The 25,745-nt window shown below is 50.0% G+C and overlaps 1 protein-coding gene across 1 annotated transcript in view; it reads left to right on the forward strand.

Moving 5' to 3' along the window:
• The first annotated feature begins 250 nt into the window (after positions 1 to 250).
• The window catches only part of Pdia5 (protein disulfide isomerase family A member 5), an 87,484-nt gene continuing 61,989 nt past the window's right edge, over positions 251 to 25,745 (forward strand). Inside the window, exons 1-3 of the mRNA XM_075965350.1 lie at positions 251 to 406; positions 22,754 to 22,880; positions 25,192 to 25,279. Of these exons, the coding sequence (XP_075821465.1) occupies positions 371 to 406; positions 22,754 to 22,880; positions 25,192 to 25,279 (251 nt within the window). The 5' untranslated portion in view covers positions 251 to 370. The remainder of the gene's footprint in view (positions 407 to 22,753; positions 22,881 to 25,191; positions 25,280 to 25,745) is intronic.

A 25,745-nucleotide genomic window follows, 5' to 3' on the forward strand; every position in this document is an offset into this window, starting at 1 on the left:
CGGAGTGTGTAAACTAATTTCTGTGGGCAGAGTGACTTGTTGATTTTGAAGGTCCGGGCACTGAGCAAGGTCCCCAAGTGAACCACTACCTCTACTCCTCACCCTCCCCACCCCTGATCCCTGCAGCTGCTGCTCCGTGTCCCCGGAGCAAAGTCCATCTCAAAGGAGTCCGGTTCAGTGGTTCATGAACTACAACTCCCGGCAGGCACCTCTCCGGGCCGCCTCTCCCAGCCTAGTGCGCAGGCTTTGGCAGACGTGGCACCGGGAACTCGGAGGCGGGGAGCGGCTGCGAAGTGGCGATTGCTGTTGGCCGCCGTGGAGCTGGCGGGCGTGCGCGGGAGCCGGGCGCAGACGGCAGGAGGCGGCGGGGATGGCGCGGGCGTGGGGGCTGCTACTGGCGATCGGGGTGAGGCTGCGGGTCGGCGACATGTGCACTCAGCGTGGCCGTGGGCGCGCGGTCCGGGGCGGTTGGGGGCGTGCGCACCGGGGGGCAGCGGGGTCCTGGTCCTCTGCTCCCCGCCCGGGTCGGGCTGGGTGATCCCTTGCTCGGGGTTCGCGGTCCTGCACAACTTTGCGGGGGCGCAGGTCCGGGACGCCCTCAGCCAAGGCAGGATCCCCCGGGCGGCACCTGCACCTGTGTGAGTGCGGGGTGGAGGATGCCTTCTACCTGTGCAGCAGGAAACCTTGCTCGTGGGTTGGACCCCGGGAGAAAGGGCGCGTAGCGGGCTGGGGTGGGGTCGCCACCTCCAAGAGTTCTGCTCCCACACCCATGTGACGCCGGCTTCAGCTCCGGCCACTTTCGAGCAGTCTGACGCCGCGGATCTTTAAACGTGTCTGTGTTTCTTCCACGAGCTGGGGACAGTAAAGATACCCGCTAACGAGGTTGTCAGATGGGTCGGCTGAGGAGTCAGAGGAACAAGCTCCGTCGACTGCAAAATGATACCGGAGTGATACAGGAGTGGAGGAGAGGGTGAAAGGGGGTGCAGACTGTGGGGATGGGAGACTTTCCTGGGCATCCCTCGGAGGAGTGGGGATGGGTGTGCCTCTGGGGTGAGGGGTTGCTGTGACTGTGTGATGGGATGTTGTGGCCTTCTTCCACATCTCTCCCATAACTTCTGTCTCCCTTCGGTTGGGTCCATCCTTGTCACTCCCACTCCACCAGTTCCAGAAGACTTCCTGCTCCTATCACTCCACTGTTTTCCCTTTGGGTGTGGCAAGGATGCTGAGCAGATTGGGGGTGGAGAAGAGGGGTGAGTGGCCTTAAACACTTTCTCTTCCCAGGGTCCTGTCCTTTTGGGGGTCACCAGTAAGGAGTAGCCTCGAGTTTTCTCTTGTGTGGAAGTAGGTGGCGAAGGAAGCTCCCTGTGCCCTGCTCTGTGTCCTCCCTCCAGGAGGGACCCTGTAAGGGTGGTGCTGCCGGTGGTGTTGCTTGATGTTTGCCATCAGTTTCCTGGAGCCAGTAGGTCTGATTCCCATCAGGATGTCAGTCCTTGAACTCTGAGGGAGGAGGGTTCTGCTTTCTTCCCTTTTCCCTCCCTCCAGTAAAACCAAGGGCTTAGGAGTCTGAACTTTTACTCTGTAAACATTTATCAACCACGGTGTTTGCCACCGACCTGAGTTTTGGGTGGAGAGCAAACTACACTTTGTGCCCGCTGTCAGATGTTGCCTGTGGCTGAACAGCAGTCAATCCAGGAGCAAATAAAGATAGAAGGACGAGAGCAGTTAAGAGCTAATGCTCTTACTGCTGCTGGTTGCCTGTCACAGGAGAGCCATACATTATCTTTGAGGGAGAGTCCCTGTGGCCTTCCCAAGGTGGGCGGGGAGCAGAGTGCAGGAATAATGTGTTGTAGATACTTCCTAGGTAGAGGCCTGCAGGTACCTCCCCACAGGCAATGTGGAAGAGCACTGGAGTTTTTCAAAGCACTGGCATATGGGAGTTCTAAACAAAGCATTTTATGTCTTTTCCCCTAAGCAAGTGTGAGGTAGAGATGAGAGCCTGCAATCAGCAGGCAGCGATAAGGGACTCCTGGTTGGGCTACTGTGATAAGTTTAAAAGCTATGTGGATCTGATAAGGGACTCCCAGGTCTCTAGGAACTCTTTGGGTTCTTTGTTCACTCTGTAGTGACTGAAGGCCCCTGGGTGTGGCCCAAGGGATATGAAAAAGTACTTACTGGATCTGATGACACAGGCTTGGAATCCCAACTACTTAGGAGGTGGAGGCAGGAGGATCAAAAGTCCTGTTTGGACTACAGAGTAAGTTTAAGGGCAGTCTGGGCAGACCTTGTCTCACATGGGGAGGAGGGGGTATAACTCAATGACAGAATGCCTGCCTAGCATGTGCTAGATTCAGTTCTTAATACCTTATAAAAAAATAATTCAGTATCCCCGGTATCTGTGGCCTCACTGTCCAGTATTAGGCTATCTGTGGCGAGTAAGAAGGACCATGGGTCTGAAGACACAGATCAGAGGGTAGAATGCTTGCTTTGCAAAAGCGAAGCCCTGGGTTTGATCTCAGCATCGCGTAAATGGGGTGTGGTGTAAAGTCAGGCAGCTGGACCAGAAAGTCAAGGTCATTCTCAGAATTTCAGGCCAGCCACCACGTCCTAAAAAAGGTGAGCATTGTATAAGAAGGTATTTTGAGAGGCCACATTTACTTTTTATCACAGTATAAGAATAACTGCTATATTTCATTAGTTATTTTAAATCTCTGCCTAATTTATAACTTAAACTTGATCCCAGGTACGGGTGTATGAGGAAAAGTCTATATGTTCTGCACAGTCTGCAGTTTCCAGCAAACCACTGGAGGTTTTGGAGCCACCCCTTTCAAATAAGGGAAGCCATGATGGGAAGGGTTCACAGAGATTTGTGTTCAGGGCTGTGCATAGACCACATCTTTTTATAAACGCATAATACGGAAGTAAATTAATTACTCAATAATTGTGGCATGGTGTAAAACCTTCTGGCCACTTTCAGACTTTGGAAAGTAGTGTTTCTTTGTTAGTTTGGCATCTGTAACAAACACACCACAGACTGGGTCCTTATAATGACAAATCTGTCACTGTTTCAGATGCCAGATGACTGATGCCAGGACTCAGGCAGGTTCTAGGGCAGATTCTCTTCCAGGCTGCTGACTGCTGATTTCTTGTATCCTGTGTGACAGAGAGGAGGATCCAAGAGCTCTCTGGGTCCCCTTTAAAAGCACTGATCCTATTCATGCATATTTAATCTTTCAGCCCTGATAACCTTCCCAAGGCTCCAACTCTTCATACCTGACACTGTGGGGGGTGTTAGAATTTTGACATTTGACTTTTAGGCTACACCAAACATTCAGTCCATTGCGGTAGTTGTAAAGAATATGCTTACTACAAGTAGTGCTTGTTGATCAGATATGCTAAGATGTGGATGAAGACCATCTAAAGAGGAAAAAGGCTCATGTGTAAAAACCAAGATACAGAACTAGACTTCAGAGTGGATGAAGTTACAGATGAAAAACCTGCCAGAACATTGAAAGACTGGTTGTTCTAGAAGGTGATATGGTGGGTGACTTTTGTTTACATCTTTGATTGTAATTTTTTTATGTTTTCTAATATATATATGTGTGTGTATGTGTGTGTGTGTGTTTATGATCAGAAAAGTTTTTAAAAATTCAAAGGTTTTCTTAGCAGCCCTTTTTAGTCTTCTAGAACAGCTCCCAGTGGCACCTGGGCTACAGAGGGCAGGACCCCTCAACCTGTCAGCCTGCTTTCCTGCTGTCCAGCTGGTGCTTCCTGCCCAGCCCAACCTTCCCTGAGGGCCACACGCTTTGTTATGAAGTGTCTGGGCAGTCACAGGATGAGAACTGTCCTGTCAGGGCTTAGTAGCTGCCTCCAAGTCTGATGGTCCTCAAATGTCAGGCCAAGGTCTCTGCTGGGCTGTGGTGGAATTTTCAATAGTGTACAAACAAATTCCAAAAATAACGGCAGTGAAAGGATTTTTTTTAAAAAAAAATTAAATCAAATATTTCCAGTTAAAAACTTGCCTATGAGCTAAGTGGTGGGTAGCACATGCCTTTGATTCAAGTGTTCTGGAGGCAGAGGCAGGTTACACAGAGAAACCCTGTCTCGAAAAACCAAAGTAAGTAAGTAGATAAATAAATCTTGCCTGAGGCTTTGGCAGTGACTTAGTGGCAGAGTAGTTCTTAGAATGTGGGAGGCCCAGGGTTCACGCCCCAGCAACACACACACACACACACACACACACACACACACACACACACACGTACTTCTTTCACGTCTGTTATTTATTTATTTATTTATGAGACAAGATTTTTCTGTAGCTTTGGAGCCTGCCCTGGAACTAGCTCTTATAGACTAGGCTGGCCTCGAACTCATAGTGATCCACCTGCCTCTGCTCCTGAGTGCTGGGAATTAAAGGCATGCACCACCACTGCCCTACTCACGTCTGTATTTTAGATGTGATGTTTTGTGTCTTTGAAACTGAACCCAGTGGTAGTATATTGATTTTTCACATCAAAAAGCCCAATCTTGATAAAAATTTATATAAAAATAGACAATGTATCTATTTGCAAATATTTTTTTAAAAAAGTCCATGAGCTCGAGACATTTGCTCTTTATTTTGTAGTGCTGGGAATTGAACCCTGAGCTCCATGCATGCTAGACAAAGCACTCTACCCATGAACTACACCCCCACCCCCCAGCCTTCAGCAGAGCCAAAAGAAGAGCCAGGTCTGCTGAATTGTGAATTGCGTTCCTCCCAGTCCCTTCTCCAGCTTGCTTGCGGTGCCCTTGCCCCTGCGGTGACTGGAGAGCTCAGAGCCCAGGAGACAGGGTGTGCAGGTTCAGAAGGCATATGTGTCCCATGACCTCTCCTGCAGAGCTTTTGAGGTACACTCAGGCGGGTTGTCTTTTTCCCTGACACCGTTGTATATTTAATAGGCCTTTGTGGGCTGGCCTGGGAACCTAATTGCCATTGATAATGCTCCTTGGAGCTTAGAGTGCACTGTTCCTACAGAAATAAATGCATTACCGAGGAAGTCTTAAAACAGATGTGTGGGGTACTTAGGTGGAGCTATGGTTGAGTTCCACATGGATGCCAAGTGCTGACAGCTGGGGACTCAGCCAGGGGCACATAGTGGGCACCGAGTGACCAGAAAAGGCCCCAGGAAAGGGTTGTTCTCCCAGGGAGGGTGGCTTCCAGGCTCTGTGGCTGTTGGGATCCTTGCCTGACTGATGTGTGGTGGGCACATATCCCAGGCCCTGGCATATGGGTGACAGAGGAGCATTTGGTGGAAGGAGTAAATGCTGCAGACAGGGAAAGAAGCCTCCCAAGACTGAGATGTGAGCAAGACAGGAGAGGGGTCCAGTTGGTGGGAAGCAGAACCAAGAGTCTGGTGGTGGGGAGTAAGAATGGAAAAGTGGAAATGTCTGCCAAGCCCGGGACTGGATTTTGTAGGCCACAGAACGACAGACGAAAGTGGTCCCTTTAACAACACCATAGACAGTGGATAGAGGGGAAAGGCTGAGTTGTTTGCTTTGCCCAGAACACTTCCTTCTTGCTTTCTTCCTTGTTATCTTTTCCAGTCAAGTGTGATGTGTTGGAAAGAAAGCGACTTTCAGCCAGCTGATGCTCTGTAACTGCATGGCCTTGGGCCTCCTCTTTACTTGTCTGTAAAATGGTAATAGTATCCATTTTGCTGGGTGGAAACAATGTAAGAAGCCTGCTGCACAGTGCTCAGCATCAGCAGGAGCCTCCGCATCTCTGAAAGCTGTTGAATACGAGGTGTAGGACATTGGTAGAGAGTAGGTCATATACATTGGGGGGCCAGACTGGCAGGTGTGAGCAGGGGACCATGTGATATGGGTGGCAGGTGGTGGGGCCTGTGCTGCTGGGGTTCTCCCTCGGGGCTTCTTGGTACTGACCCTCGCCTTCTCCCTCTTTTGCTTTACACCTGGGGATTGGTTGATGCCTACAAAGAGGCTGAGGGGTTAAATCTTCTTTCTGAAAGTTGATCCTCTCTTGGGGCCGAGACACACTGACCAGACCACATTAATCCCTAGAGGGTTTCACCCCAGCTTTGTGGTTTTGTTCTGCATGACTGTTCTGTGTGGTTAATTTCGAAACTAAGTACCCAGGTTAGAAACAGCTGCAAGGAGAGGGTAAGTTTTTTTAGGCTGTGTAAACTGCCCAGACCTCTTGCTGCTCTATTTTGGGCCCCTCACCGTCTCGCTTGCTGTTCCTCTGTGGTGGCCTGGTCTGTCCCTTCTGCTGGTCCTGTCTTACAGCATGCTCCCACTAAGTCCCTGACTATTCTAGTGAGTGGAGTTGTGACAGATCTTATATGTTTGTAGAGGTACCTAGGGTTGACCGGCTTGATCCAAGTGTCCTTTCTTCAGGGTGACGTTAGGTCCTGTGCTGATGTGGTGAGCTAAGCTGGTTCAATACTGTGACCCCAGAGAGGGATGAGTCTATGAACTAAGGTAGGGGACAGCACTGTTTCATAAGAACAGAGGGTGCCTGGATCGGCCAGTGAAGGCACAGCTTCTGCCCTGAATGTCTAAGCAGCTGAGCTGGCCTTGTTTTCTGGAATGGCAGTGCCGCTTGTCCTGTAGCTTACTGATGGCTGCATCCCGGGAGGAGCAACTGGCTAGGTACCAGCTGGCTTCCTCCTCTCCAAGTAGCTCGGTTTGCATCCCCTTTGGCCACCCTCCGCCACATGCCAGCCTTCCAGCACTTTTTGCTAGCCATTAGCTGTGCAGTTGTGCACTGGGGGGCTAATGACACTCAGATGGCGTGAGGTTAGAATAGCCTTTTTATATCTTTTTTATTCTCAGAGTCACACTGAGGCTCCGGTTGTATATGCAGTTTTCAGCTCATTACAGCTTTCTGGAACAGGGATGGAGCTACCTCTCCTCTGAAGAGTGCCGCCATTCCGCTAGCCCGTCAGCATCCTGTTTGTCAGCAGATCCTTTAGTCCTTGTTGGCAGTCACAAGGTCCAGGTTGAGAACAACGAGCTAGGGTTCAACCGTACAAGGTGACTCAGAATCCTTACCCAGAGGGAATGAACCTCCATTGTTAGACCAAGTAGGCAAGGGTCCCCAGGGGTGTCCTTTTATCAAAGGGTCCCATCTTGCCGCTTCCTGGGCAGAATATTGTATGTGCCCATTGAGGAAATGGACCAGCGCCTGCATCCTAAGGGTGTGACAGGAGTTTGGCCGTTCAACAGTTATTTCTCTTTTAGAATGGTTATTTCCTTGAAAACTTTTATGAGCTGGGTCCTGGGCTCAGACATTTGAGCTGTACTGATGAATCAGACCAGTGCCACCCTTCCTCCAGTGGCCAAGTCAAATATTAGTGATGTCATTTAGATAGGAGCTGCTGGAAGAGGAAGCAAGAGAACGCTTACGATCCCTCCCTCCCTTGATGCAGGGCGCTGAGGAAAGACTTCCCCGAAACTCCAGGGGCCCTGTTTGTTATCCAGAGTGCATGGGACTAGAAGGGAAAGCAGAAATGCCATACATGCTAAGTAAGATGGCCAGAACTTGTTGGTCATAGATTTTTCTGGGTTGCTGAGTCATGGAAGATCTGGATGGCAGGTTTGAGAATTTCCATTGTTTAGAGCGGTGGTCCTAGCATAAACAGCACATGAGGCTATCTGCTCCAGGAGCAAGAAAAGGTGATTTTTGTTGGTGGAGTCGGTGACTATAGTCACTACTGTCATGTGCCACCTCCATACGTAAGTTGAAGAAAGCATTAGTGCATTTACAAGTACGCCGATATTAACAAAAAATAAGGCTGGACCTCTTTTCCACCCAGATTCACAGACTCTCGGGCACTGTATCTAACAACGTGTGGGAGGCAGGAGGCACAAACACTGCTCTAGGATACTAGGGGCTCGAGATGTGATGTAGCCCCTGTATAGATAGAGGCAGAAAGCATAAACAAACCCTGGGTTCCACATTCTTTGCCATGAACAGGCTCCGATGCATAGATACAGATACATAAAAAGATTATCCAACATTTGGAAGTAAAAAAGGGTTTGTGAACTTTAATTTTTTTTTCTCTTTTAGACTTTTTTTATTCTCATTGTATTTTGTGTGGGTGCTTTGCCTGCATATATCTGAGTACCATGTGCAGAGCCAGAAGAAAGCATTGGCTCCCCTGGACCGGGAATGACAGACAGGTGTGAGCTATCACGTGGCTGCTGGGAACTGAACCTTGATCCTCTGAAAGGGCAGCCAGTGCTCTCAGCCTCCAGTGTAAGAAGTCCCTCTGAAAGCCATGTGCGGGAGAGAGCTCTGTTTATTCTTCAGGCTGGCCTGTGGGATGTTGGGGTGCGGGGGCCGTCTTCTTGGTTGCTAATTGATTGAGGAAGGCCCTGCTCACTGTGGGCAGCATCGTCCCTAGGCAGATGGGTCTGGGCTGTATAAAAAAGGAGCTGAATGTGAATTTGGGAGCCAGCCAGTAAGCAGCATTCTTCTGGTTTCTACATTTTAAGCTCCTGCCCTGTTTGAGTTCCTGCCCAGACTTCTCTCCATGAGGAACCGTGAACTGAAAGTGTAAGATGAAGCCTAAACCCTTTCCTCCCCACGTTGTGTTTGGTCAGAGTGTTTTTATCACAGGACCAGAAGACACACCAGGACAGCAGGAAATGAGTGTGTCGCCCGGAACAGAGTAGCCTAGGCTGGGGACATTAGCAGTGTTCTTCTACGGAGAGAGATCTCCTGCAGAAAGCATGCGGTGGACAAAGGAGGGGGACTGAATGAGCCCAGAGAGGCCTCAGTGGTGTATATACAGAGAGGGAGAGGATGGCGGGAGAGTTAGAGGGGAGGCCGGAGGACCACAGAGGCCCAAGCGGCTGTGAGAACCTGATACTTATAGGGTTTGTTGGGTACAGGACATTGTTGAGCCATCTCAGTGGCAGGGACCACATTTCAGAGGGATGAGGACTGGACAGGGAAGCGATGGAAAGTTCTGACTGAATGGGGAGGGGAGTGACATGGGGGTCCTGAGAGAGTGGTTTTGAAAGATGCATCAATGGCAGCCTCTCTAGTCAGGCTATGGCTCTGTGGCTAAAATCCACTTTAAGAGAAGGTGCTGATTCCCCCAGCAAAGGTTTGATCAATAAACTTGAACTAGTGTGTGTGTGTGTATGTATGTATACATATACATATGAATCTGTGCATAAAAAAACCAGATTTCTGGGCTGTCAAGACCCACAGAACAACCCTCTTTAAGAGTAAGGCCCAGAAGTTTGGGTTTACAGGAAGCTAACTGTTGTGTACTATGGTGTGTGGCAGGTGCCTTTAATCCTAGCTCTCCAGAAGGCCCTGGCAAGAGGCAGGCAGACCTTTGAGTGTGTTTGAGGTCAGCCTGGTCTACATAGGGAGTTCCAGGCCAGCCAGAGTTGTGCGGTGAGACCTTGTCTCAAAAAGGGGGGACAAGTGGGATAGAGATCCAAAAATGCTTGAGTCAGTTTCTTGTGGCTATGACAAAATTCCTGAGGTTATTTGCTTAAGAGGAAGAACGGCTTATTTCCCCTCAGGGTTTCTTGGGTTTGAGTCCTCGATCTCTGGCCCCCATTGCTTGCAGCAGCACCATCTGTTACAGGGACAGCCTGTGGAAAAGGCCTGAATACCTTGTGGCAAATGTGGAGCAGAGACAGGAAGGAGCCCGAGTCCTGGTATTCTCTGACTTTGCAATAATATACCGCAGTTGGGAAGTAAGCTTTGTTGTATACTTGGACCTTTGGGGAACATTCCAAATCCAAACTATAGCAGGGAGTGTTAATTTGTGTGGCAGAGAGTCGCTTGGCAGGCAAGGTTACTGCTCTCCGCTGACTGGTGCGGCCTGCCATTCTGCCACTGTCTTGAGTTGTATTGCCAGTGTCCTGCCGTGCAACTTGGCCCGAGCCCATGAAGTTTTCAGTATTCTGTGAAGGACTTCTAGGGAATTGCAGGCATGCAGGTTAGCGGAAGAAGATGGATTAGGCTGTCATGGCTCCTTTAGGTCCGTCACACTCAGTGGCTAGAAGGAAAAGTGAACTTGCTGGCCTCCTGGTTCTTTTTCTTAGAGCTATAGGGAACGGGAGAGAGCGCCAGAGGAGTCTGTGGCGGCGCTCCCATGGCCAGGTGTAGAGAACATAGGAGCTTTGTACACACCCTGGGCAGACCCTGCACGCGCCCTCTCAGGCCTGGCATGAGGTGAGTCTTTTAACTGCTTTGAGCCTCACTTTTCGTGCCCAGGGAAGTGGCTTACAGCCAGAACACGTGCTCGCCTTTTGGGGGGCATGGCGGAGGTACTGAGGGTTGAACCCAGGGCCTCTCACAGGTTAGACGTAGAGTGCTCTGTCACCCAACACAGACCGCAGTTACGTTTCTCCAAATGCTTAGTCTCGCCACCTCTCAGATGCTCTGATCTTCCTGTTTCATGTCATTTGAAAAAGATGCAGGTGTCGCCTGCTCGATTGATTTCATGACTGCTGCTGAGTGGAGACCGGAAGGCTGGAAAGGTGGCTTTAGACTTGGTGTCAGAGGACTGAATGTGTGGTAATGCGTGTGAAAGCCTGGCTGTGTGCTGTGGGCTGGGGGCACCTGAGTTGGCTTTTATTCTTATTAATTAGCGAAGCTTTGAGGCATGATTGGGTTTCCAGAGTGGGAATTCACCTCCTCCTCCCCTGCTTCTCCTCTCCCTGTCCCCCCTCCCAATTCAGTGTATTCTACCAGTTCATCCTTGTTAGCAGGCCTGGCACACTGGGCTGGCAGTCACCCAAAGCCCTCTTGGCCCTAGAAGAGGTTTTCCGAACCATTAAAAGCCTCAGGGACGTACGTCTTGGTTAAATGCACCGCAGTTGCAATTTCAGGCTAAGCAAACCTGTTTTTCTAGGCTCCTGGATCAATTGTCCTGCCCCTGACTTGTCCCTTGTTGACAGGCACACTTGTGCTGTGCAGAATACAGGGAGAAACTATGCTCTGCTGTCCTTAGTATAAGGAGTGATTTCTCCAAGGAGGCAAAACACAGGCTGAGAATCCTTAGCAGAAATGATGGGATCAGGAGTGTTTTAGATTTCAGGGTTTTGTTTTTTTTTTATAATATTTTCATATACATAATGAGATCTTGGTGATGAATTCCATGTCTGAAGATCATTTCCCTTTCAAATGCATCCTATATGTGTCGCCTGAAGGTAATTTTATGGAGTATTTTTTTTATAGCATACCTACATTTGCACTGGGGCACATCAGGTGTCCTTGGGTGTGGGATTGTCCACTTATCGCGTTGATACTCGGAAAGTTTTGTGTTTGGATGCAGGCACAGTGGCACAGATCTGTAACCCCAGCGCTTGGGAGGCTGATCAATGGGGATCAATACAAGCCTGTGCTGCGAAGACCTTGTTTCAGATTGTCAGCGTCCAGATGGTCAACCTGTCTGAGAACGTAGCTAGCTTTGTGTGCACAGGACAAGGAGTGACTGACGCCTTTGTTCTACCCCGTGCGCTAGGGTCCTTCTAACTGGTGTCTGAACCAGAGATCACTTACTTGCTGTGTAACCCCGAGCAAACCTTAGTGCTGAGTACCCCCTAAAGGCCCACATGGAGGTCAGAAGAGACCTTGGTCTCCCTGGAACTGGAGTTGAAGATGGTTATGAGCCCCACTATGTAAGTGCTGAGAATCGAACCTGGGTCTTCTGCAAGAGCAGCAAGGGCTCTTAACTACTAAGCTCTCATCCCACCCCAGTCTCTGCTTCCCCCCATACTCCCCCCCTACCCCTCAGCTAGAGGCCGGTGCTTGTTTGTGCTTGTGTTGATGCCCCCTCCCCCATTCGGGGACTCTTGACACTTTTGTTGTATTTTAAACCTTGCTGGATAAACAATGACATCAGAAATTGGTGGTGTGATCTCCAAACTTACTCTATGGTCCCATCTTCCTTCCTGGTTTAGGAGCAGTGCTCTGCCATGCAGTTGGAGATAGATGCTTATAATTCGTCCTTTGAAGGAGCATAAGTTATTTATATTTAAAAATTCAGGTTATTTTGTATAGCTGCCTCATCAAACCCATGTTGTAAGAATTTGCTAGGTATTGCCGGGCGATGGTGGTGCATGCTTTTAATCCCAGCACTCGGGAAGCAGAGGCAGGTGGATCTCTGTGACTTCAAGGTCGGCTTGGTCTATAGAGCAAGTTCCAGGACAGGCACCAAAGCAACACAGACAAACCCTGTCTCAAAAAACCGAAAGAAAGAAAGAGAGAGAGAGAGAGAGAGAGAGAGAGAGAGAGAGAGAGAGAGAGAGAGAAGAGAGAGAGAGAGAGAGAAAGACAAAAAGAGAGAGAGAGAAAGACTTTTCTAGGTATGTGTTACATGCAGGATATTTTTCAATTTTTTTTCCCATGGTGACTGTGAATTGAACCCAGGGCCTTGTGCATGCTGGGCAAGTGTTCTACCACAGAGCCACACATCCCCAGCCCAGCGTTTTTCAAATTCTATATATGAGTTCATGTAAAGGAAACAAACAACTCCCAAAACTGAAAACAAAAACCAACCAACCTCCCCACAAATGAAACAAAACAGAACAGAAAACCCATGGTTCCTAAAGTGGTGGAGCAGCCAGCCTGTAGTGCAGGAGCAGGAAGGAAGGGCAGGTGAGCGCGGGCTGTGTGTGGAAAAGTGCTGGTATTGCCATGGCCGAGCAGGTCAGAAGGCCGGTGGGAAGTGATGGGAGGCGTTTGTGCCATCTCTTAGCGCCGTCTCTTTTTCCTTTCTTTTACTGGGCAGGTTTATTTTATTTTATTAATTTATTTATTTTGCCGGAGGCTAGGGCTTGTTTCTGCAGTGCTGGGGATTGAATCCAGGGCTCACATATTGAGTAAATTCTTTACCACTGAGCTACATTCCCAGCCTCAGCCAGTGGTTGTTGCTTTTGTTTGGTATGTGCACAAGTGTGTTTGTGTGTGTGTTAGAATGTGTACACTCGCATGTGCATGTGAGTGTGAATGCATGTGTGTGGCAGCCAGCGGTTGGTGTTGAGTGTCTTTCTCAGTATATCTTGTATATTGAGGTAGGGTCTCTCCTGAACCCAGAGCTCACTGATTGGCTAGTCTGTCTAGCCATCTTACTCCTGGGATCAAATCTCTCCTCCAGAGAACTGGGGTTATAGACAGCCGCACATCATCCTGGCGTTTACACGGGAGCTGGGGACCTGAACTCCTGTCTCCACACTTGCTCCAGTGTTTTGCCCTTGAGTGATTTCCTTCACCCCCCACAAGAACCTTTTTGTTTTTCTGTCTCTCGAGTGGAAGTAGTGCCAGCCAAGCTGTACAGGAGAGTTGCATGAAAAACAAATATAGCAGGTTCTTTCTCCTCGGCCCTCCATTCGATCCCGTTTAGACTCTTCCCCTACATGGACAGAGTGAATATTATGATGTCCCTTGCTCCCTAAATGCTTCAGAGCAGTCATGTGACCCAGCGGTGTGTTTCAGCCCTGTTGAGCTGTGTTTCCCAGCATTAACCGGTTCCTGTCATTAAGCAGTGCGTGACTGTGTTTCTTAAAGCACGGGAATATTATCTCACCTAACACAATGCAGTGATCAAAGTCAGGAAATGAGAGCGGATGGCCCTTAGTGGCCACTGGGGAACAGGTCCAAGAACCCTGCTATTATGTAACGCCACGAGTGTTCAGAGTCCTTAGAATGGCGCAGGGTTTCACACGTATGTAATCCTTCTGTGTATGTAATCCTTCTGAGTCATCTCTGGCTTACGATGCCTGCTCCGTGTATGCTGCATTATGATGTGTGAACCTCACACTGCTGTTGGGGCTGTGGCGAGAACAATTGCCATGAGTCGGTACAGGTCAGTTCTCGGGAATGCTTTTGATTTGAAGTTGATGGAGTCTGCAGGTGTGTCAGCTGCAGATTTGTAGGGCCAACTCCAGGGCCCAGGCTCGACCCCAGCGTGCCTAATTGTCCTTTAGCTCTCTTTGTCCTAGGGTGGCTTCTCATTTGTTTTTTTTATGACCTTGGCATTTTTTTTGAAGTATTTTGTACAGCTTGAGATTTTTATTTGTTCATTTGTTTTTAAGTTTTAAAATAACTTTAAAAATTACGTTTATTTATTTATTTGGTGTGTGTGTGTGCACGTGCGTGTGCGCACACGCATGCATGTGTGTGTGCATGTGTGCGTGAATGCTTGTGTGTGTGCCATGCGTGCTAGTTGGGGTTAGAGGATAACCTAGGAGAGTTTATTCTCTTCTTCCTCCTGTGGGTCATCAGGCTTGGCAGCAATCTCCTCTACCCACTGAACCATCTTGCTGACCCTGTTTTTTTTTTTTCTTTTGTTTTGACAGAATCTTGCTGTGTTGTCTAACTCCCAAACCTCCTGCTTTAGCCTCCCGAGAAGTGGGATTACAGAAGTGAGCCAGCATTACCCGAGCTACAGTTTGAGTGCTGATGTTTCCGTTCAGTGTGTGATAGATAGCAGGGGGCCATTGTCTCACTTTGCCCCGTCCCTGGTGCTGTTAATGTTGGTCCTTTGCTTGACTCTGGAACTTTCATGTCTCGCCACTGTAAAGCTGAATTTCTTCACGGGGAGACTCTTTGAGAGGTCTTTCCATAATGTAGCCAAACGGTGGTCTTTTTTTTTTTCTTTAAAAACTGAAATCAAACATTCTTGCTATGTTGAGCTATAAAATAGAGAAAGAAGCATGTAGCTGTGCAGGGGCAGTCCTAGGTGCATTTCCGTCTCTGCCGGTCTTTTCCGAGCGTCATTTTGTTTGCTCATAGCTGTGGTCAGGCCATGAGTGTTTCGCTTATTTTATTTATTTTAACTTAACCTCTAGGCAAATGTTTTTGCCTTGTCCCTTCATTCCTCTGTGCCGCTGTGTGCAGCCGTTCCCCTGCTCCCGGCTGTTTGGGTTGTTTGCACGGATTTGACGCTGGTTGTTGGGGCTGTGTGAGTCATGTCGGTGCCAGAAAGCTCGCTCATCCCCTCAGGACAGCTCCTCAGAAGTGGATCCACCGAGTCAAAGGGCACAAGCACTTTCAAGAGACCCGCTACCTCATGCCAAGCAGCTTGCCAGAAAAATTGGCTGTGTTAGGCTCCTGCCAGCCCTGGAACGGTCAGGCTCTATATTTTAAGGCTGGGCTAATGGTGCCCCAGTCTTTGTCTCTCTCTTTCAACTGTGGCCCACCAGCAAAGGGTTGTGTGATTAATAACCTGTGTTTTGAGTTATGAAAGCAGGGTACTTCTTTCCAAAAATAAATCACAGTGCCAGGGAGTGCATTACTTTTCTCAGGCGGCACAGCATTTAGCATCGGTCTAAGCTCTGATGTCGCATGTCTCAGGAAGATGCTTCAGAAGGAGGGGCGACTTGAGATCACGGGTGAAGACTTGGGGTGTTTAACCTGAGCTCTCTAGAGGGGATGGTGGGCTTCAGTGTGTGATGGCTGTAGTTAACCTGGGAGGGGAGGAGCTTAAACCTCCCATGATTGGCATTGTTCAGGGTGATACAGGCAGGCCAGGGGACATGGACTTCCCGGAGGGTGTTCGTGTGGTGAGATCCCACAGTCGTCTTCTGTCTCACCCATCTTGTCCGGACCCGTGTAAGGGATGAGCTGGCCTCCTGAAGAGCAAAGGGCCAGAGAGGGGAACTGGAGAGGTCCCAGCTGGTGGTTACCTTTGAAGGTAACACCCAGCGAAGGTGCCATTGGTCAGGAGAGGCATAGCACGTGCATCCCTCCACAGTCCCTCTCCCACCTTCCTCATAAGCTGCCCATCCGAAGTGGGTGCAAGGTCTGGTATTTCAGGTGCCTTCTTGTTGAAGCTGCTGTTTAATTGGGCGCTCAGTCCTATGCGTGTGTATGCCAGAAGGTCTAGTTTGGTAGGACCTCAAGAAGACCATTTATTCGGCTCGTGTTGGAGTCTGGAGAGGTATAGCCCTCTGTTGTGTGAGAGATCCTTCTCAGCATGGCTGTTAGAGTTTTAGCCACCTTATATAACTGCAGCTGGCTGATTTAAGAAGACTCCTTCCAAGGCAGGCATAGTGGCGCGTGAGTTCGAGGCTGGCCTGAGCCTGATCTACGTAGAGAGACACTGTCTCAAAACAAACGTCTCCTGTTTAGATACCTACTAAGGATTGTCCTTAATAATTAGCACATAACTTATGCTTACATCCCACAGTCTGGGGTTTAACCAGATGGTCCCATTTGGTGCCAGGGAGTCTTTGAGATAAGGCTTTCATTGCAGTGACCACAGCACAGGAAAGCCAGCCACTTCTTCAGAAGGCAATCTTGCCTCTAGGTAGTCACAATATTAGGTGTATCTAATGCTACCATTGGGAAGAACTTTGGAAAAAGCTTTAGCCCCTTCCGTTTGCAGAGATAGAAGCAGACTTTGAAGAGAGGTGACCTATGTACCCACGGTCACTCAGCCAGTAACTGACAAGGTCGGTACCAGCTTGACTTTGTGATTCCTGCTGCTCCCAGATCTGGGCCCTGAATTCTCAGCCAGCCCGTTCCTCCGTTCCTCCAACATCCAGTTGAGACCCTTGTCTGGTTTTACCCCTCAGTCCCGTTACCACCAGGTTCCTCAGTGTCTAGACTTCCAGATTCTGACATTTCAAAGCTATTTTGAGCAAAATGTGGGTTAAACTAAATTAAGCCGCTTTCTTCACGGCTCCCAACACAAGAAGGGAATTTTCACTCAGGTGACAGAGGAAAAAGGCTTGTGTCCCACCTCCATCCTTCCTCCTAAATGTTAAACTTCGGTCCCCAGATCTTCCTTCTTCGGCAAGCCACTTTTACGTAATAGACTGGCTCTGGCTCTAGGATTTGCAGAGCATAGTGAGCCTGCAATGACAGCCGCCGCCAGCTGCAGGGAATGGGGAGGATGCTGGCACGTGCCCTGGAGACAGCATTGTTTTTTTAAGGTGGCGGAGGGGGAGTGATGGGACAAGGACTCTTATTCCTGGTTGTTTTCCAGGTGTGTAGGATGGTGGCACTGCCGGATGGCTCAGTGGAGTGAAAGGGGGTTTGTGTGTGCTGTGGGCAGGTGGGAGTGGACACCAGGCAGGGGGAAGTGGAAAGGGCGGTTTGGCATCTCACACACAGGCCCTGCTGGGAACAAATCAAGGGTGACCACCTCATGTAGAATGTCTCTACCCTTGGTCCCAAGAGCCCTGGTCAATCCCGTGATCCCCTGCTTGAAGGAAGCAGAGTGTCAGAGCAAACTCCTGCTCAGCCATCCTGGCCGTTAGTTAGTTCTGTTGCTGGGAAGTGGCTTCTTTTCTCCGTGACTGGTTAGGCCAGGATCCCGAGGGGTGAAAGGAGATTCCTCTCAGAGCAGGTGTAATGAGCAAGATGAAGCCCTGGCCCTGCTGCTTGTCTACTACCTGTCCTTGGTCACTTAACTGTTGGTTTTTCTCCCTCATCTGCAGAAGGACACAACCCACCTGGTATTTCAGGTGCCTTCTTGTTGAAGCTGCTGTTTAATTGGGCGCTCAGTTCAATGCGTGTGTATGCCAGAAGGTCTAGTTTGGTAGGACCTCAAGAAGACCATTTATTTTGCTGGTGTTGAAGTCTGGAGAGGTATAGCCCTCTGTTGGGTTTACCCTACCGGTAAACTAGTCACCATACACACCAACCTGGCAGGGTTCTAATCGTGCTGTGTGACCTTTGCAGTAGGTCATTGTGCAGATGGCAAAAGACGCCAGGTTTTCTGGTGCTGAATGTGCGTGAGTGCGCATGCTTTCCTGCCTGGACCTGTGGCTCTGCCTGATTGCAGACGAGGCCTCCGGGAGGAAGAGGTGGTCCCCGGTGTCCTTTGTCCTTGCTCATTAATAGTACTCAGAGGCAATTAGCAGTTGTTATGTGCTTCCGTCTGCCAAGTATTGCATTAGGTTCATGTCCCCCTCCTCCCTTATTTAATCTCTAGCCAAGATACCAGGTGAGCATGGGTATTATCCTCTCAACTTCTGGGTCAAGAGATGACACTCAGCAGTCTAGTAACAAGCCTGGGGTCTTGTAAATGGTGGCAGCTGGATTCGTGCCATGTCTGTCTGACCCCAGAGTCACCGCTCTTTCCAGGGTGTTTGAAAGTGGCAGAGGGAGGGGGATGGAGGACAAGCCCAGGAACGGATGGACTGTGTGATGGGAGATAAGCAGCCGCATAGATGGGAGAGCCACTCAGAGACGGAGCAGATGGAGAAGGGATTTGGTCTCATGCTAGGATGAAGTTTCAGAGGGCCCTGAAGAAAGCCTTGCATCCCGGTGAAGGGGATTGGTGGTGGCAGAAGGGGATCCGTCATTGGGATAGGGTGCTTCTCTGGTGGGATGGGGTGATACTTTTCTGGCACAAGAAGTGGAGGGGAGGATCCTCTGCAGTAGAAAAGGGAAACACTGATCTCTCCCAGGAAATCCTTTGGGGTTTCCAGAGTGAGTAGTGAGTACAGTTCGAGAATGCTTGGCTGCCAGTGTGAAGGCCCACCAAGCAGAGGAACTATGTCAGGGCTGGCTGGGAAGCAGCTGGATTTGGGGGCACTCCAATGCCACCTTTTCCTCCCTGGGGCACAGCAGAGGAGCTGATAATCTGTGGGTCATTAAAGCTGTGATTGTGGCTGTAGATACTGTTGTCAGGCGTGCTTGTGGGTTGTGACTGGTCTGCTGCTGGTTCTGGACAAGGCGATGCAGACTCACTTCAGCTTCGGGTCAAGGAAAGGAAGGAGCCTGCTGGAAATGTTCATGAAAGGAGCAGAGGAGAAAATGGAATGTTCAGTGGCTCATGGGGTAGGGAGGGGTGGCTGCTCCTGTGGGTGCCTGTGAGGGTGAGGCCTTGGGACTCACACAGGCCTTTTATCCCTTTCTCTTTAGTAGTCTTAACTATGGCCACACTGTTGCCTGGCCATTCTGATTGGGTTTCCTATCTCTGTCAGGCTCTCAAATCCTGCCTCTTGGCAAAGTCCACATCTTCTGTGCTCACAGAACCCTGAAGGCTCCCTGCCTGCTGTGGGCACCCTCTAACCTGTTTGCTGGCTCGTGTTACCCAGCTCCTGCACTGGGTGTAATTGCTCAGGACCCTGGTTTGCAGTCCCCCCCCCCAATGCTCCCAGATGTCACCAGCAGCCTTTCCCCACACAGCCTGGCCTGCTTGTCTGTCTCACTTGGTGGCTGCTCTTATCATTTTGTCCTTCTTCCTGGGCTGGGCTCTTCCTTGTCCCTTCTCTGGCTCCAGATCTTGGAAACTTCAGTTGCTTCACGGCTCATCCTCTAGTTTGGAGGACATGTGTTGTTCATGGGTGCTTTTTCACATGTCTGTTGGCTACAACCCCAGAAATCCTAGCCCACTGCCATCTTCTTCAGTCCAAGAAAGAAGCTGCCTTCTACTGCTGGTCCATCTCCCGTGTTGGGCTGCGTTCCATCCTTGGAGGCAGAGTATTCCTTTTAGACTTCTCTTCCCACTTGCTGTGAAGTCGTTGGAGGTGACTGCATGGACCTTTTTCCCTTACCTGGTCAGTCACCCAGCTGGTCACCCTATCCTGCCAATCCTAAGGTTCCAGGTAGATGAGTATATTGTCTATCCTGACACTCCTCATGACCACTGTCAAGTTCTAGGCCTGCAGGGAACCAACTGTCCTCATCAGTCCCATTCTGGACACCCATTGTGCTGGGGTCTCCCTGGATTTCATGGCCCTTTCTAGGCCTCTTTTCTCTTAAAGCCACCAAGGACTCACTTTGTGACATTCTCTCTGAGGGTTGGTATCTGGTATCTGTAGGCTGTCATGTTTATTAAGCTTTCCAATGAGCAGTTAGGGCGTCTTGCTCTCCAAAGCTCTTAATCTTAAGTAAGGGTGAGGACCCGCAGTAAGACTGAAAAGATAGACCCTTCACAGAGACTTCTGTGTAGCCTTGTGTAAGGGAGGCCCGGTGCCAGCCCTAGCTTCTCCTTGTGTGATGGATTTTGGGCAAAGTCAATTTGTTCAGGGTATTTCCAGAGAAGCTTAATGCTACTGTGTCAGTAAACATTGGGCCATAGGCTTTAGTGGGTGGCTGGAAAGTAGTGTGTTTGTTGTCAGGTGGTCCTTGGTTGCATGACCTAAGGGACTGTCTGGATTTATATAAAGGAAGCCAGGGTTTGTGGGAGATTCAGATTCCTACGGTTTCAACGATGGGCACCGTGTCCCCGAGGCGAGTAGCACATCGGCTGCCTGGCAGGTGCCTGCCAGCCCAGGGTGGTTGATCTGGGGGTGAGGGTCCCTGACCAGGGCAGTTTCCTGACTATTCTGAGGGTACCAAGTCATTGTTTCTACAACACACTGGTCTAGTTGTTTCCTCACTTGTGCACTGAGCCGTGGACTTGTAGTGTTCAGGGCATAAGCCCCTGTGGAGCAGTGGGGTGATGCGCAGCAGTCAGCCGTGAAGGACTGTTCCTGTGAGGTTTGAAGATGGTCTGTACAAATCACTGGGTCCTCAGGCTGTCAAGGAACCTGACTTCTGGGAAGCTTTACTCTGGGGAGAAGGAACCCCGATTCTGGTGGCAGATTCCATTGGAAATCGCTAGGGTATGGGCACGTTTCTCTCTTCCCTCTGTTGAGCTGGCCATGGGTGTTAGACGTTATGTTAGTGAATGCTCTTTATGGTGTTTTATGATTTGTAAAGCATATTCGAGAAGTTACCCCATCTGTCAGAGCCGTGCCACCAGAGAGGCATTCATTATTACCCCCATGGCACAAGCGAGTCACAGAGCCTCTGAAAGGGTAAGTGCCATTGCTGGGTACCTTAGCTTTGAGGGGCAAAGCATAGACACAGCTCAAGACATTGGACTATGAAGAGGAGATGACATGACCGGCGTGGGATGCATCAGAAATTTAGATGACTTGTTTGTATGTTCCTGGAAGATATTCAAATTCCTCTCCATGTGGAAGAGGATAGCATATGGTCTCCAGTTGCCTCTGCATCTGTGGTTTTGCTCCATGACCTTCGTTCTTGTTGCTGGTTGCTTTGAAGCTTGTTGTTGTAGTCAGTGTTCTTTTGCTGTGAAGAGAAACCATGACTACAGCAACTTGTATAAAGGAAAACATTTAATTGGGGCTGACTTACAGTTCATAGGTTTAGTCCATTGGCATGGCAGGAGGCATGGTGGCATGCAGGCAGGCATGGTGCTGCAGAGGTAGCTGAGCGTTCTACACCCGATCAGCAAACAACAGGAAGAGAATGAGACACTGCGTCTGACATGAACTTCTGACACCTCAAAGTTAGCCCCCAGTGACACACTTCCTCCAGCAAGGCCACCCCTACTCCAACAAGAGCATATCTCCTATTCCCCGTCAAGTAGTGTCATTTCCTAATAACCAAGCATTTAAACATATAAGTAAGTCTTTGGGGGCTATTCCTATGCAAACTATCACACCTGCTGACAGGGACCTGGGCACTCTCCTCACTATCAGCATGGAAATTCCTCTTGCCTCTCTCTGGTGCTGGGACCTTAGTTTTCTAGGTTTTGTGACACTCATTCTTCATTTCTTTCTTTTTTTCTTTTTCTTTTCTTTTTTTTTTTTTTGTTTTGGAAGAACATGAGTTCCCATGACTTTCTGAGAAAGAGTGTGTTGGTGGTACACTTTGCACATCTGAGATATCTTCAGCTGGTGTGAATAACTCTTTCTGATTGGCAGGTCGCATGGCTGGGTGCACAGTGATGCACTTCCGAGAACTCTGGAGGCAGTGCTCTCCCATCTATGCAGGGAGCAGTCACTTGCCTCTGGTCTGTCATGAGTGGAGCTGCTGACTATGTAGTTGTACTTTCTTGTCGCACTTTCTTTGGACCGCCAGCCCCCAAATAATGACATGGAGATTTATTATTAGTTATGACAGCTTGGCCGTTAGTTTAGGCTTGTTTCTAACGGGCTCTTACAGCTTAAATTAACCTGTTTCTATTAATCTATGTTCTGCCATGTGGCTCTTCACCTCTCCTCCATTCTGTATGTCCAACTCCCTCCATATGTCTCTGGTATCTCCCTCTCCTCTTCCCAGAGTTCCTGTCTCTGCCTGGAAGTCCTGCCTATTCTCTCCTGACTAGCGATTGGACGTTCAGCTTTTTATTAAACCAGTCACAGCAATCCATCTTCACACGGTGTACAAATATCCCAGAACAAGCAGGCTTTTGCCTCTGGTCTCTCATGGGTGGGGCTGTTGTTTGTAGGCTCTCCTTTTGTCAGTGGTATTCAGGAAGTTCTCAGTTCCTGTAAACAGGCCTGGGCATCTGTTTGGCAGTTCCTCCTTTCTCCTATTTCCCCACCACCCAGCTCTACTTTCAGTCCTCTCTTCATCTTGCCCACAGAGGCACCCGGCTCCTCAGCTTCCCAGGAGCTTGGGGATATTCTATTGGCCAGGTCTCAGTGATTGTTTGGCCGAGTGAGAAAGCCTTCACCTCGTGCCCATTCTTTCCATCCTGGATGGGAGAGAGCATGCTTCCCGGGGTTTTCTAGGAGGGATGCAGTGTGCCCTTGCATGCAAACGTTGGTCTCTCAAAGAGTTCTTGTTGATGGGCGACACTATATTGTGTATGTATATATTCCAGATACCCTCATCAGCATACATGGAAGGCAGGGTGAGGTGGGGGCCAAGTGGGATCTCTGGAGATAGAGGCAGGTGTGGTGCTCTGGGAGGGGCTGCTTGGCTCCATCCTCCAGCAAGAACATACGTTTGGGATGGATCATCTGCGGGCAGCGTGAAAGGGCCAGAAGCTGGACTCATGGGTCTTGGTGGCTTGGTTTCTAGGTTGTCCTGCCAGCCTGGCTGTCCTCCACAAAGGTCTCTTCGCTCATTGAGAGAATCTCCGACCCTAAGGACTTGAAGAAACTTCTCAGGACCCGCAATAATGTGCTGGTGCTTTACTCAAAATCTGGTGAGTGACCCTTCCAGACCTTGGGGATCACCTATCAGGGGAGATGGGATGGGGGGAGAGAGGACCAGAGGGACATTAGTATTCTAACTTCCTTTGGAGGCTACCTAGGGCACTGGGTTACTTTTGCAATCTGGGGGTCATTTCAGTTCCTTTTTCTGAGCTTCCTGGGAGAAGAAGGCTCTGGGATCCCTACCTAGCCCAGCAGAGGACCGTATGAGTCCTGGATGAACACCTTGACTCCCCGCCAGCCACAGGTCCAGCCCTGCTAGGGCAGGCTTCATGGGAGCTGTTGATTAACTACCAGGCTGGCCTGTTGCCAGCTGAACTGGTCCCAGGCCTGTGGACATTTACCTGCGCCAGTAGTCCTGGTCTTGCCTGACTCCCGGTGTTCGGCTGTGGGGTGAGATACAAAACTGACTTTGGAGTGGATGCCTACGTTCAGGCCCAGAAACCTCTGTGAGCGGGAGCAGCCACCTGCCCCTCCTCTGACCTTGGGCTGGTAAGGGTACAATGGACAGTTTGCTTGACTCTTGGCAGTGACTTTGGGGAAGGGCAAGAGACTGGCTGTCGATGTGGTTCCAGCAGAGTTAAGTGTTTTTGCTGCTCCTAAGGATGCCAAGTTTTCTGTGTCCTGGAGGAACAGCAGCCAGTGGCTAGGCCAGTTCTGGGCACAGATCCCCTTGGCAGCTCATCTTCTACACTCATTGGCACTCTGGGCTGATGGATGATTTGGCCGTGTGTCCCTCTTGAAGGCTGTGCCCTCTGAGCATTCACGACATATGGCTGCTCTTGCCACTTGCTGCTTCTGAAGGTCTGGATGTACTTTCACCAAGTTTCCTGTTGGGAGCCCAGTGTGTGACCATGTTTTTCTGTGAGTAGGGAAACAGAGACCAAAGGAAACTTGTTTCTCGTGAAGGTTGGGCTTGGGGTAACCCCCTTGTAAACTCCTGGGTCTTCTCAGGGGCAGGTGTTGTTATTGGGACCATTTATGAGCCTGTTCATTTGCTCCTTTGCCACAAGGGAGGCAATGCAGATTGTCAGATAGTATCCCATTTACTTTTATTTTTTTTGGTTTTTCAAGACAGGGTTTCTCTGTGTAACAGCTCTGGCTGTCCTGGAACTCGCTTTGTGGACCAGGCTGGCCTCGAACTCACAGACATCCAACTGCTCTGCCTCCCAAGTGCTGGGGTCGAAGGTGTACACCACCACTGCCCTGCTTGTATCCCATTTATAAATGAGGTCATCGAGATAAGAGGACATGACACTTGAGTCCAGCCATTCCTGGTCCCCTGTGTCATCTCTGTACCTCACTTCCTCAGATGGAGGATGGGATCAAGTGAGTTATCTCTGCAATGTTGGGGCTTTGGAGTCAGCCCAGGTCTGAGACAGAGGCCTCCTGAGTGGGAAGTTGGGGTCAGTGAGATCTGCCATGGAGGCAGGATCCAGCCATTGCTTTGCCCCTTACCTGGCTCCGCCTTTGTTCGGTTCATCAGAATTACAGCCCCTATGCTGCCTCAGTGTGCTGGGGGCGGGGCCTGGGCAATGACTTCACCTCCTGCATCTTGCCTGTGCTTACTGCTCCAGATTCTAGCCTCCAGTGGGTTTTCTGAGCACTTAGAAACTGGATTTCATCCCCTCCTCCTCCCATCCTTCCAAGCAGCTCTCCCCTTCCGATGGCGGGGTACTTCCTATTTTTCTTCCACTTCATCCATACCCTCTCTTCGCCCCAGTGGTGAGCGCAGAGGAACAATGGCTTCCCTGCTTCAGTGGTTTGCTGCCTCCTGCTGCCCTGGTTGGGGTTTCTTGGGAATGCCTCTTCTCAACCACTCCGAGCATGTTTCTTAAGCGATGCTTATTGTCCGCCTCTGTGAAAGGCTTCAGCATGCTTTGTGTTCACAAACAGCTCCCATTTCCACCCTGGAGGAGCAGCTCCTCAGAGGCACATAATTCAGATATCATTTCTGCTTGGCCTTGGGTTTATCATGGGGTTCCGGGCAGAAGAAGGCAGCAGATTGCTCTTTGTCGGGCTCTGTCTGATGGGCTCTTTGAGAAACTTACATTCATGGGATCATAAGGAGGAGGGAACTAAGAGTCTGCCAGGTGCAGGTGTCAAAACCAGCCATAGGCACCATGAGGCAGACCATTAGAGACCGACAGAGTTGAAATCCAGAAGCTTGTCCACCGGACCCTGCTGTCCAACGGTATTACCTGGAAGCTCTGGCTGCATCCTCAGGAATTGTCGCCCAGACCCCACCCTGCCCATGGTCCGGAGCCCTTGGACTCAAATGTTTCTTCTTTCATTTTTTTTCAGAGGCAGCAGCCGAAAGTCATCTCAAGCTACTGTCCACTGTGGCCCAGGCAGTGAAAGGACAGGGCACCATCTGCTGGGTAGACTGTGGGTATGTACTGGGGACCCAGGGTGCAAGGCTGGGGGTTCTGGTGGCTGGGGTGCAAGGGAGAGCATGATGGAGAGATCCTTGAGGTGACACGGGGATCTCTTGTACCTTGCAGATGGAACGTTTGGCTCCCCGCCCCTGTCTTCCCATTCCCTGCCCCCTTTTCTCTCATTTTCCTGGCGCTTTCTCGTATGTCCTGTGTGTTACTTATTTATCATCTCAGAGGGCGGTAGGCAGAGGCGTCTTCCCTACTGGAAGAGAGGAGCCTTGATTCCAGGCACAGGTGATTTTTTTTTCAGGGCCACTCACTTGGCTGGCGATGGGTCTGCAGACATGAGCCATGAGCTTTGCCCCCAATCCAGGCCCTTCTCACTCCTACAGCACAAACAGTGTCCTCAGCTGGCCACCGGACTAGACTGCCTGGGCCTGAGTTTGTGGGCCCTGCGCCTGAGTGAGTCCTAAAGGACAG

Source organism: Microtus pennsylvanicus, chromosome 1, assembly GCF_037038515.1.
Source record: "Microtus pennsylvanicus isolate mMicPen1 chromosome 1, mMicPen1.hap1, whole genome shotgun sequence".
Lineage (NCBI taxonomy): Eukaryota > Metazoa > Chordata > Mammalia > Rodentia > Cricetidae > Microtus > Microtus pennsylvanicus.